This window comes from Opisthorchis viverrini (assembly GCF_000715545.1).
Source record: "Opisthorchis viverrini unplaced genomic scaffold opera_v5_201, whole genome shotgun sequence".
NCBI lineage: Eukaryota > Metazoa > Platyhelminthes > Trematoda > Opisthorchiida > Opisthorchiidae > Opisthorchis > Opisthorchis viverrini.
In genome coordinates, this window is record NW_008751856.1 from 311583 (window position 1) to 324597 (window position 13015).

The 13015-nt window shown below is 48.7% G+C and overlaps 2 protein-coding genes across 2 annotated transcripts in view; both read left to right on the forward strand.

Moving 5' to 3' along the window:
• T265_08067 (hypothetical protein) overlaps positions 1 to 12123 on the forward strand; it is a gene marked incomplete at both ends in the record, with an annotated part of 16572 nt that extends 4449 nt beyond the window's left edge. The window contains 8 exons of the mRNA XM_009173762.1: positions 1058 to 1290; positions 3481 to 3760; positions 4469 to 4587; positions 4869 to 4930; positions 5157 to 5440; positions 6229 to 6907; positions 9090 to 9291; positions 12051 to 12123. Of these exons, the coding sequence (XP_009172026.1) occupies positions 1058 to 1290; positions 3481 to 3760; positions 4469 to 4587; positions 4869 to 4930; positions 5157 to 5440; positions 6229 to 6907; positions 9090 to 9291; positions 12051 to 12123 (1932 nt within the window). The remainder of the gene's footprint in view (positions 1 to 1057; positions 1291 to 3480; positions 3761 to 4468; positions 4588 to 4868; positions 4931 to 5156; positions 5441 to 6228; positions 6908 to 9089; positions 9292 to 12050) is intronic.
• The window catches only part of T265_08066 (hypothetical protein), a gene marked incomplete at both ends in the record, with an annotated part of 36823 nt that continues 28864 nt past the window's right edge, over positions 5057 to 13015 (forward strand). The window contains 3 exons of the mRNA XM_009173761.1: positions 5057 to 5078; positions 5157 to 5440; positions 6229 to 6907. Coding sequence (XP_009172025.1) covers positions 5057 to 5078; positions 5157 to 5440; positions 6229 to 6907 — 985 coding nt within the window. The remainder of the gene's footprint in view (positions 5079 to 5156; positions 5441 to 6228; positions 6908 to 13015) is intronic.

Consider the following 13015-nt stretch of genomic DNA (forward strand, 5'->3'; position numbering starts at 1 on the left):
GGCTATAAAGGCACCAAACTCGAGACCCTTGCTAACCAACGCGCATAAGAGAGAGAGCGGGATTGGGACATGACCCATAGTCTTGTTTTTTGTATGTGATTTCAGTTCAACTCCCACAAGCCTTCCAAGTAATAAGTCAGTCTTCAACTCCCACAAGCCTTCCAAGTAGCTAATAAGTCAGTGATTCTGAGTGTTCTCATGCTAAAGTCGAAGGATTGGTCGTTCGCATACATATTGACTTCATACTGGCGTTTTGTATATTACGCCTACAACACGCAGTGGAATTTCACCAAGTTTAACAAAACTGGGCTGGATCCTTTCCGAACAAAAAGACTGCGGGCGATAACTTGCTTGAAACTTTGGAAGTAGCACGAGTGTGAACTGCCTCAGGGCAATACCGCCCACATCATAGTGTAGCGTGGGACGTCAGGAAGTCAGCGGTAGTCGGCGTTCGAGAGGATGTAGTGACGGCACACGTCGGTTCTGAAATGTGCAGATATAGAGGTTGGTAGTTCTGAATCCACACGGCACACACATTCGCACAAGTCGGGTGACACAGGAAAGAAGACCTGGAGCGTGGCAAGAACACACGTGTATTCAACCGAAACAGGAATTCGGGAGGGGGGGGTACAAAGTCGGGTCAAGGTCAATCAGGGGGATGTACAAGCAGGATACTCTTTCCTGTCGGGAGCTGGTGGCGTTTTGTCCGTGGTACTTGCAATAGGATGAGAGAGGGAGGCACACGTCAGGTCATATGATTACCTTGCAATCGCGTTTCAACTGCGTTACAATAGTCGCGATTGAAGTGCGCGCCCAACAGGCTGGGATAGAAAATCGCCAGCCCATACTCATGGACTATCCACAAGCGAATCATTCCAGGTTAGGAAATTTAAGTACCTTTGTAGATCTGTATTGGATCGGGCCAGATGTGTAAGGAGGCAAGCGGCCGGTCATATAACGCCCAGAGCAAGCTGGGCTTTAGATAACCCAGATGCTATGGTGTGACTGGAAGATCCAGGCTCCTGAACCTAGACCGCTTCTGTCTAAGCTTGGGTAGTGTCGTAACCCTCGTGCGCCCGTCGGGTGGCACGACAGGTGTGCACCGAAAGGATTTTGCAGCCGAACAGTCATTACCAATAATAATACTAATCGTCCAGCCGTAGCACCCTTCCGGTGCCTAGCTGCCATGCCACACGAAGGAGGCACGAGGGCTGGTATACTGCCAGGTCGCCCAATCCTAGACAGGGGAAATCGAGAGGCAGAGGTCGGGTTCGAACCACGGACCTTCCGGTCAGTAAATTCGCGCTCTAACCACTTGGTCCATCTCGCCCGACCATTACTACTCTTACGTGAACGATTGTTTGAACAGGTCTTATCTGCAATTCAACGATTTTCTCTGCCAGGCTGCTTGAGTGTAGTTCATTGGGGAATCTAATTATGGTCATTCTGATTGTGTGCGATGTATATACTTCGTGAGCCTGACATAATAGTTTGTATGGTCTTAAAATGCTCCTTTCGATTTCACGATGAGTAGCCATCGTATTCCGTTCACCGCGAACGTGGGACTCGTCACTGTTGAATCACTTTCTATCCAACTGACTAGTTCCTCAGCGTCCCCGAGGACGTGCTTTCGACGATCAACAGCTGGGATCTCGGTTCCAGTCTGTAGAATACTCACCCAGTTATCGGCGGTCTTTTTACCGCAACTTGTTCCAATTAACGTTCATCTCCAGGCTCCCTTTTTTGTCGTATTAGAGCAGAATGTTGGCTATGGGGGTCCGTGGGACCCTTTCACAAGTTTATTTTCTTCATCTCCAATACGGGCTTATTTTTATGCCTTCAAAGTCCGAAGCTGGCTGATGGGAATGAGTTGAAGCTATCCCACCTTGACTCGTTCGACGCAGCAAACGGGAAAACTCTTTTGGTTGTAACACCCAGTGTATCGCTGCCATTTCATCCGGGAGAAGCACGAGGGCTGCTCAGGCGTAGACAAAAGCACTCGAGCTACCGGAGTTAGGTTCGAACCACGGACCTTTCTGTCAATCATTTTGCCTCTTTAGCTCTGAGCTATCTCGATCTTTGTGACAAACAGGACTAAAAACACTCGGTAATTCTGGTTTTCTTGCAGTCGGCTATTTAGATCACACAGGTGGTCCTACGTGACTTTAGCTTGGTGACTCTGTGCCGCGCCGAGCATTTGGATTAATTTGACTTTCTCGACAAACGTTCAACTATTGTGAGTTAACCCAATTGGCTAGTAGGGTCGAAATTTCGATTCATGCCGTCTTCAGGTCACCTCAGCTCCAAGGCTGAAAACAGATTTCACATTCACGCTTCTCTTATTTGTACAATCCTGGCGCGGTTAGTCCCTAATAAAGGAGCAGTCATCGGACTCGAGTTTCGCTTTTATTAGGGCTCATCGACGGTGCATCTCCTTGACGTCGTGGGCATTAGAGCAACCACACACTCAAACCAAGTTGACCAGACCGTGGTTTGAGTTCGGCGGGCCGTGCTGGCGCGTTCATTAGTTAGTGTCTTGGTTTTAGTGATCCAAATGCAACTTCAGTCGATCGAATTTTATATTTTCGTTGTTCAGCTGTAACACCCTTTCGGTACCTAGCTGTCATGCCACACGAGGGCTGGGATTTTGCCAGGCTGTCCAAGTCTAGACAGAGGGGAAGTCGAGAGGCAGAGGTCGCGTTCGAACCACGGACCTTTCCGACCGATAAATTCGCGCTCTAACCACTTGAGCCATCTCGCTCTCAGTCGATCGAAGTGTGATGGGCGAAGGGACGATTTCTAGTGGCCAAGACCAGGGAGCAGTGTCGACATCGCGAAGCTTTTGGTTTGTCAACGATCTTTTATTCTAACACATCCCTTCCCTGGAGATGGGAGTCTGTGTTACTGAAGGAATCCCATTTTCTCTCACCTTCCCGTTAAGTCAGCAATGATCATTCGTGTCTGCCCAAATGCATGGCCTTACATGTTTAGACGAACCCTGGATAGCTCAGTCCGCAAGACGTGTAATGACTAACTAGAAGATTCGTGGTTTGAACCCAACCTCGGCTTCTCGACTGCTTCTGTCTAGGCAATCTCGCAGTATTTCAGCCCTTCCTTCGGGCGGCAGCTAGGCTCCGAAAGGATGTTACAGGTGAACGACTTGTTTACAAGTCCAAGCAGGTAAAAAGGTAGATAAGATGGCAAACCTACTCGGGTTCATACCATGCGAGGTGACTGATTTCCTGGTTGAAGAGCGGCATTCAGTCTCGGGTATGCCATATTTCCTGAAGAAGCCAGCCCAGAAACGTGAGATTTACCATAGTGCCCTGCCTTCAGTGATAAGCTGTTTCGAATACACATCGCCCGCTTTCGGGTTTGTTGAGTGCGCTCCGTACTATGAAGACCTAAATCGGGTTTTAAAATCCAACCTGTTGAGCAACCGGATTAAGATCCCCAACTTTGCCTCTCTCATAAACGTAGGAGGCTTTTGCAACTCGGGAGCAAGCATTCAGCTTTTACAACTTTGCCGATACTACCATGTGTGACGGAAATTGAGCGATATTGTTCGCTGACCAGAGCGACCAAGTGGTTAGAGCGCGAATTTGCTGTGACCGGAAGGTCCGTGGTTCGAACCCGACCTCTGCCTCTCGACTTGCTCTGTCTTGGCTTGGGCAACCTGGCAGTATCCCAGCCCTCGTGCCTCCTTCGTGTAGCATGGCAGCTAGGCATCAAAAGGTGGCCTCAAATCAGACTAAACAAGGTAGGAAAACGAATTCCGACTGTGCAAACATTCTGGCCTACGTCCTAGATGGCATAACGCAACAAAGCCCAAGTTCATTCATTACCATGAATCTTGTTCCCCTCTTTCTGCACCAGGAACGTCCAATGCCTATTGCGTGGTTGAATTAGACGAGCCCTATCAGCGGCACACCACGCATTGTTCCTCTGCTGGCCAACTATTTTGGGATCAGCATTTGTTATTGTGAGTCCTTGTCCACAATATGTCTGGTCTGCCTTGCACGCTGTAATGTTGTATGAATGCGATCCTGTTGCGAGACGTGAATGTGACGCTCAGGCATGTTCGCGCATGCTGAACTGTTTGAGATTGTTTGAGAGAGTCGATCTGGATGCCTCATTAGCTGTTTCCAGTTCAACAGTACCACGTCTTTAACATGTCCGATATCAGGAATGGGCTGTGATCGGGTCCGGCAATTCGGGTGGATCCTAATGCCTGGCGGGTGTGCTTATACCAGGTTAATATCCCAGGCCACTGGGCGCACACACCACCAGACTTTGCAGTAATGCCACCCCCAGAGCATTTTCTGAAGTCTTGCTGACTTCAATCTAAACTTGGGGAAGCAGGAAGCCTTCACTGCGGTGATAGTTTTTGGGTACGCCGCAATGGAATTTCGGGGGGTCGCCGTCTTTGATAAAGTAGATTTCAATCATTGACTTTGTTTCATTGCAGTTTGGTCCCCTCATCAAAGATCGATCCAAAGAGAATGAACATGGGAGCTGTTTCCCGTCGATGGTCACGCACACTTTAACGCTCCACTCGAATGGTTTGTGTGACTATTTGCCATTGGGGTACGTCATTGATTGGGAAAAGGAATCAGTATTGTTGAAGCCCAACCATCCAAGCTAACCAAGACTAACTTTTTTTGCTCTCTCTACTGAGTAGTGCATGACGCCTGACTATCAACTGTTTTGCCTAATCGAGCATGCGCCGATGAACCAGCCGAATCCACCCCGCATACCTTCAGTTGTTTTTGTCATTGGTTACCGAGAATCGTTCGTTGACTATCATGCCATTCAGTAGTATGATCTGCCCTTTCCATTCTTATCTGCCCACCCTCCCGTCTAAACAGCGATTTGAACACCAACTCAAAGCGCATTGCCCTAGAAGTTTTTGAACTCTTCAAACGGAAAAGTAAGTTCTTGGTGTCTTTTTTCCCACAGGCTTTCTATGCTTTTTCTTTGTGGAATAATTGTACAGAGATACAATTCCTCACAAGGTTCCTCAGTCGTTTATTCAGTGAGTTTTCCCCGAGCCGAAATGGCGATTGACTGCTCCCAAAGTGGGTGCCCAACGAGTGAGACGCATTTGTTTGTCATCTACTCTCTTTGTTAACGACCAACTCATCTTTCCGTTGTAGAGTCCGTCTCTAAAGGTCGCAGCGAACTGCTCCTCCAAAGTCTTTTCGCTCCCAGCATCCCTGATGTGGACACAGACACGGAATCGATTTCAACAGGAATTTGGGATACGTCCCAGTTTCGACGTTGTCTACCTTTGATCGGTCGAGCGGACCCTGTGCTCACACCCGGCTCGAATATGAGTGGGAGTAGCAGCCCCGGACTGATGACTGGGCCTTCGGTCGGAACCACGACGTTCAGTTTCGCTCCTGGTGGAATCTACCAGACCCCTACGATCACAGCAGAGGTGAGTAACCCACTGGGGAGGGGGTTGCGTAATCATGCTAAGAACGAAGTAGGACCTATTTCTTGAAAGGTTTTTGTCATGTGAATCAGATGGTGTATTGGGGCTGAGTAAGCTTGTGAAAGTCCCGCATTTCTGATGAGTGCGTTGGCAGCACGACAAATGATCCCCGAAGCCAGTCGGCAGCTCGACTGGCAACCAGATCTTGTCGACACAAGTCACCTGACTCGACAAGGCTGGTATGTGTGTGTGTGTGTGCTAATCGTTGGATTGTTGTCGTACGGGAGCATTCATCGGATGTAGGGATAGAACATCCTTTTGGGCAGAGAAGTCAGCCTCTACATCTGTTGCTTCCAGCAAAGCTACTGCTTCGTTACGTGGTAAAATGCCACGTGACTTTGATCTTCACGGCAGAGCACCGCATGGTTTTCGCTTTGGAAACCGCCTCTAATCACAAAATCGAACATCAACCGTAGTGCATCCTCGATTCCGTGAGCTCAGTGGGTGGAGTTCAAGGCCTGAATTTGCGGACTGATTCGCTATTTCGTGCCACTGTTGAAAGTGTGGATGACGTGGATGCACCTCCTGTGAAATATAGGCTCGAAATATTTCGAAAAAGTATCTCCGGCTGCTCGATTTCATAATCTTTTCCACTTGTCTGTTTGTGAACAACCAGCACGCAGTCGCTTTCTGAAAAATCTACAAGGTGAGGTCTTTTGATCATTCCTCCCACCCCACCCCAAAGTGACCTCGATCACTAACCCCGCCTTTGACCTCCTTCTCTTTCACAGTTCCATTTTATGGAAAAAGCAAATGAAGAAGTCCTGGCGGCAAGGCTACGTGCATCCGGACATCATCCTACCGCAATAAGTCGAACCAGCTCGTCACGGACTGGTCCACAGTCGGTCAGTGCGCAAGACAGTCCTATTCTTGGCTGTTCTTCCGTTCCTGCCCCCAATATTTCTCACTTCAGCTCGTTGTCCCATTCCACTTCATTAGAGTTCGGCACACCTTCAAAGTTTACCCCGTCGCTGAAGACCACCGAGGCGATTACGGAGACCGAAGGGATTGAAGAGGCATCTGAGTCGAAGGACGCGAATCCTTCACAGACAGCCACACTTACAAGGGGGTCTACCACCGTCTCAAAGTATTCGCCTTTGCCTGATGTCAAGGCAAGCACCAGTGGCGGTGGTTCCCCGACCGTACGTACTGCACAGTTATTTTCTCCCGTCCCTCTGCGACGTGCTCAATTAGACCAGCTTGTTCAGCAAGACATTCCCCCCTCCCCGACGTCGTTGCATGCGAGACAGAAAGCAATAGATAAGGTTGTCGTTGCTGGCGAATGCTTCACCGCCACTGGTGCAGTCAGTTCAGAACCTCCTCGAAGTCCTAACCGTTTCGAGGCGGTTACCGGGCAGCAGATGTTCCCGTCGGACGCAGCAAGCAGCGTGGAGTCGAGCACTCCATCGGGTAAGTTGCGCGTTGTACGTTTACAACAGCCAGGTAAACAGGGCTACTCACCAAAATGACGTAACTCACCTTGCTACTCTTCGTCCATAGAATAGTTCTACACAACTAAGAGTTTCTCGTCTCTGTTGAGCAACGTTTAGTATACCCTATCACACGCGTTGTTACACGTAGATATTCAGGCTCACATCACTAGGTCCCAAACAGCTCCTGGATCCGTAGTCTTCCAATTGGTTCAGTTCGTTCTGGGGCTGTCTTCCTGGGTTCTTCATCCTGGGTCTGTTAACGACGTGTCTGTTTATCCTTAAGCAGAAGAGCACAGTCCCAAATGGGAGCCTTTCTCGACATCCCCTGGGTACCTTTGTTGTGGGAGGTGACCTCGTTTTGAATAAATCAATCAACTCACATGCATCGAGGCAAGTTGGGGTCGAATTGTAGCGAGTAGTCCGTCTCTTGTGATCGTCCAACTCCACTCACTTCGAGCGTCACATGTTATCGTGTGTGATCGGATCTGCATTCCGTTTCGAGACTGGCCATTTTGTTCGAATTTATGGTGTGATTTTGCATGCCAGATCAACAGTGAAATAGACTTTACGACAAAACCTCAGGATCACCCAGGTTTTCCACTATAGCTCCACTTTTTTCCTTTTCGAATTGAACTGTTCCCGATGCCAGTCGGTTAGGAATCGTTCAGCTGTAACACCTTTTCGGTGCCTAACTGCCGTGACACCTGAATGAAACGTGAGGGCTGGGATACTGTCAGGGTGTCCAAGCCTAGACAGGGGAAGTTGAGATGCAGAGGTCGGGTTCGAACCACAGACATGGTGGTCAATAAACTCGCGCGTTGAGATGCAGAGGTCGGGTTCGAACCATAGACATGGTGGTCAATAAACTCGCGGTCTAACCACTGTGCCATTTCGCCAGTCAGCACGTGCTCTAAAAAAACAGACACGGATGTTACACGGTCCGTAGATGAGAGAACTGACCTAAGAGGACCAGAACGGGGGGAGACGATCGTGACTTGATCCACCACAGGCTACCGCGCCATCAACAGGTGTTCGACAGATGTTCAGACCATATTTTTTCAATACATTCTTAGTGAATGTCTGGAATATAGTTTGGCCGATGCCTCTCTATTATCTTTTACACGGACCAGCTGACAAGTTTTCGCCTTCCACCAAAAATACTTTTGTACACTTACCGGACTAGTCGTTCTTATGAGTTCTCAGTCGGCTTGTTGGTCAAGTGAGAGTACCTGCGGATTGTGGAAGAAAGGCAAACTCTTCCACAGTGCAGACCTGTGAGTAATTTGCCCTTTTGGAACAAACCCTCCCCGTCTTGATTGGTAAAAGTGGTTTCCGTAATTCCTGGACGTCCGCGCTAGTTTCGTGGATAACAAACAAAGCGACCACCGTGCAGCTTTTCAGGTGCATTATACTACCTTTCGACAGCCCACGATCGGTTTTTTTATTCTTGAGACTTATCAAATAGGTGGATTCAGGCAGTTGGGCCTCCCCCATTTAAACCAGATTGTTATATCTGCTGATTCGCCTGCCTGTGGTATCTGCTGCTGACCTGCTCCAGTCCCTAGTGTCGGAGAGAAAAAGACTCACGGAAGGGAACACAATAGGTATATTCCAACGAAGTGGTTGCGAGAGCGCGAGTGCGTGAGAGTGCGAAAAGTACAACGGCCTCAAGCTTTTTATTGGAGGGACACTGTCTGAACTTGGTCCAATGCTGACGCACGCGGTCTGGCTTTAGTACGAGGCAGCGACGCGCTGCATATTGAGGGGGCGTTGTCTCTCTGGTCAACACCCAGGAGCTGAGAGTCTCCGTAGATTCCGGGCATTCAGTGGTTGCTTTCAGGAAGCTGACCTTCCTGATACAGATTAGTTTGCAAGCGACTTGAGTCCACATGGAGTTTAGGGTTGGTGGAAACTCGGGGACTGCGCCAACCTGATGAGCCCCAAGAAGGGCGAAACCGGTCGTGAGCCATCGAGGAGTTTTCGTTTGTGAAAATATACTGCGATATCTCGAATAGTGTACCAATTGAAACACGAGGCGGCCTTTGTGCAGCTGGTTTAGCTAAGTTCATTTGAATCTCCCCTTAAAATCAAAGTCTTTTCAAACGAGTGCTTTTCGTGTGTAGTTTCACCTTTTTCCATATCATCATTTCGTTCACTAGGTAAGAATTATCGACCAATTAACTATCCTCAATGGGCGAGATGGCTCAGTGGTTACTGTGACCGGAAGGTCCGTGGTTCAAACCCGACCTCTGCCTCTCGACTGCCCCTGTCTAGGCTTGGACCACCTGGTAGTATCCTAGCCCTCGTGCTTCCTTCGGGTGGCATGGCAGTTAGACACCGAAAGGATGTTACGCTTGAACGGTCAGTCATAAAGTCTTCATGATTTGCTCTGTTTTTGGCTTTGTTTCTTGCCTCTGGTCATCCAAGATGAGCGTTTTTGACCGGTCATTCCCATGCCGAAGAAGTATTCTGTCCATTGTTGTTATCGGCTAAAGCGAGCATTACCCGAGTCTGATGGGAACACTGGATCAGTGATGCCTGAAGCACCTCGAACGACTTTCGGGAAAAAATAACTCTCCCACTGTAGACAAACCGATCTCATTTCATAGATTGCGCTGGCATGGTCACATGCTCCGTTTGCCAGTCGAACTTCGTTTTTCGCACATTCACGCGAAAAGTGAAAAAGGGGTTTTCGATTTGTAATGTACTACTCATAAGGTTGCTGAAAATCCATCGACAGCCCACGATTAGTTTCGCCCTTCTTAGGGCTCATCAGGTAGGCGCAGTCCCCGGGTTTCCATCAACCTTATGTTCGATTTCATTTTCGATTTATTGCTGGGCAACGTTTCGCTTTTGACACAAAAGCTTTGTCAGTTCAAGTGACCAGGTTCCGAGGTTGGTCGAGATTTAAGGCGGAAGGAGAACCGGTCGGTGGGGAAACCTACATGTGTTTGGGTCCAGCGTAGGGTCTAGTTCTTCTGGTTCGGTTTATTTGATGGTCCCTATCGAACGTCGTTTGAACCTTCTGTCAGTCTGTGTGGGTGAGCTAGTGCTAAGAAAGTTGTGTAAGAGGGATGCTATGACGTTTGTTCGGGTTGGGAGTTTCACCCCCACCCCCGGTTTTTACTAATGACTCTACGTGGATTGACAACCACACTGTCACGTGTCAACTTGACTTATCTAAGACCGCTTTCCATACGCTCGCCAGTTCCACACCCTCGACTCTATTTACGCTGTGATGCTTAGTAATTTCCACCACCTCGGCTATCAGCCGCTGTGGTATGAATCTCAGAACCCGTCTTAAAACGGGGTTGTTGACTTGGCAGCGGGGGCCAGCACCAGCAAACTCAGCCTACCTATTGAAACGTCCACTGGCACCCCAGTGGACAGCTGTGTGACAAGTACAAGGTTTGTACAGCTGATGGCGTTGATGATCGGACGAACGCTTGGTTGAAAGATCACCGTATTCTTTGACACTGTCACGTGATCGGCTGCACCACTGGTTCTCTCGTGGTGGAGTCGATCTTGTCACTCGGTGTCAGTCTGTTCCTCAAACCATCCGGCGTACCCGTTCTGATTGGCTGTTCTTCACTCGGTGTCAGTCTGTTCCTCAAACCAATGGTGTGCGCCATCCGACGTACCCGTTCTGATTGGCTGTTCGACCTATTTGTTGGTTCCGTTGTAATTATGCTGCGCTTCGGGCTCTCGCTTCAGGGGACTCCTGCCTCGGTGTCCGCGGATGCCTCGTTTAAATCTGTCGTTCACAAAAGCTGTATCGTGTTTCGTTTGATACAATGTCCGGGATTTCATTGATGGAACACACGAGTCGCAACCATTTTCAGCAACTCCCCTTGAGTAGTATGTCACGTCAAGAAGATCACTGAGGTGTACACCTGTTGATCCAAATGGGTTTCCAACGATATAATTGAGAGTTTTTTTCCTGGAAACAGTGAAACTCAGTTTGCTCGCACTATGATAGGCCTTCTCGAGCAAGCAACTGCTTTCAGTGTGGCCTCAACCGGCCAAAGCAATCATAAAATATATCGCAAAACTTATGGTGTTCTCCCAGGCACTGGAAAGTCCGTTTTGACCTGGAATACTTCTGACGGTGGTTCTGGATAGGTTGTTGGACGAAGCCAATGAATTCTAATTGATTGAACCTGGTTCTTTTGTAGGCAATGTATGGCCTGACAGAGTTAGGTGGGGCCGGTCTCGGCCGTTGCAAGTAAGCTCTGTGGTACGATCTTGAAGTGGTATGCACGAACAGAGTAAGCTACCGCAAACGGCTTGCCTGGGTTACCAGATCCTGTTACGTGGAGGCGGTTCATGCTTTCTTGATTTGTCATTGGAAAGGAACCCGGTACTAATGGAACAATCGTCGGATCGTGTAATCGATTTGGCTTGTACAACAATCACAAGTGAATGAGGACTGGAAACCCACCTTTTGTATTAAGCTTGATCATAGGCATCATCATCGTCATTGTCAGCTGTAATGACCGCGTACTTGTCGTACAGTGGTTGTAGCTGCCGCAGTTTCGTTCACCGATGATTTAGGGAGGTGGGGTAGGTAGCTGCAAATTGGAGGCGGGAACAGATAAATTGGTGCCAAAATACAGGGGCTGTTAAGTGGGGGAGGGGTTGGAAATGAAGCCATGCATTGAAGGCAATAGCTTGGATGTATGAGCGCCGCTAAGGGCGCAACTGGGTCATGTCTGACAATGTCCCTAGCCATTGATGTGGCCCGTCTCGGGGTCCCCATCCAGGAAGACGGCAGTGACCAGCGCAGCTGAGTTTGCTGGTAATGGCTTGTGATTAAAACCCTGGGGTCTTTCAGGATTGAAAATCATACTACTAATTGATCTGGTTAGCATTTTCCCGCTCTTAAATGATGGGAGTTGGGTGTACGGTCGCTTCTCGGGCACTGTCTAGGTCGAATCCTATGATCGATTTCACCGGGCCAAATGTCACCGCAGAAACTTCTTTGGAATTCCATTCGCTATCAAAGCCTCAGATCTCCATCCAAGACTTCATAAGTCGAGGTTCTGTGGGCTCTGTGTGGCAAGCATCTGACCAAGTTTTATTCGTAATTCAAATATAAAAATGAATGTTTTGTCCGTCAGGTTTCCTACAAAGATTGATATCCAGGAAGTGAAGTCCATTTCTGCAAACCAAACTCTGGATTATCCGGGTTAAAGCTTTCCAATATGTCTAACACATCGTCCCTCCTTTCAAGCAACACAACTGTAACATCCACAGCTCTTCTAGTGTCGACGTCTAACGGCAACGGACTGTTTGGCGAAACTACCGCCATACCGTCTTTGTCCGTATACTGCATCTGTTGAACACCTTAACAGCAGCTTTTCGAATATTCATAGTAGGGTTTCTTATCTATCACAAGGATTGTACATTTGTGAATGACGAAGTGGACCGGAGATGACTCAGTGGTTGGTGCGCGAACTTATCGACTGGAACGTTCGTGTTTCAGACCTAGCATCTACGGCGAGCCAAAAATTAGAACGCTAAGGTAGGTAAGATGTTCAGCTGTAGTATCCTTTCGGTGCCGATTTGTCATGCCACCCGAAGGTTGCACGAGGGCAGGGAAACTGCCAGGTTGCCCAAGCCTAGACAGGGGGTGTCGAGAGGCAGAGGTCGGGTTCGAACCACGGACCTTCCGGTCACTAAATTCGCGCCCTAACTACTTGGTCCATCTCGCCACCCGGCGTTTCGATCACTTTTATCTAGGCTTGTGGTATCTCAGCTCTCGTGTTTCTTTGGAAAGGCATGGCAACGGAAGGGAGTTACAGCCGAACTATTTTTCCCATTGCAGTTAGGGATCAGTGTTGCCGACAATCACGATGAGTTAAGTATCCCCCAAAAGAGCCCATGATACTTTCGCGAATTTTTCTAGCCAGAGGTTCATAGCTGCTTCCGTGTCGTTTTGCATGAACCAACTAAGCGTTTTGTGATTGCATGACCTACCCAAATCTCAGGTTGTTCAAATAAGATTTCGACCCTTCTGCACTTTCATTCGGCTGTAGCACCCTCTCGGTCCCAAACTGCCTTGCAAAGAGAAGGAAGCTCGAGG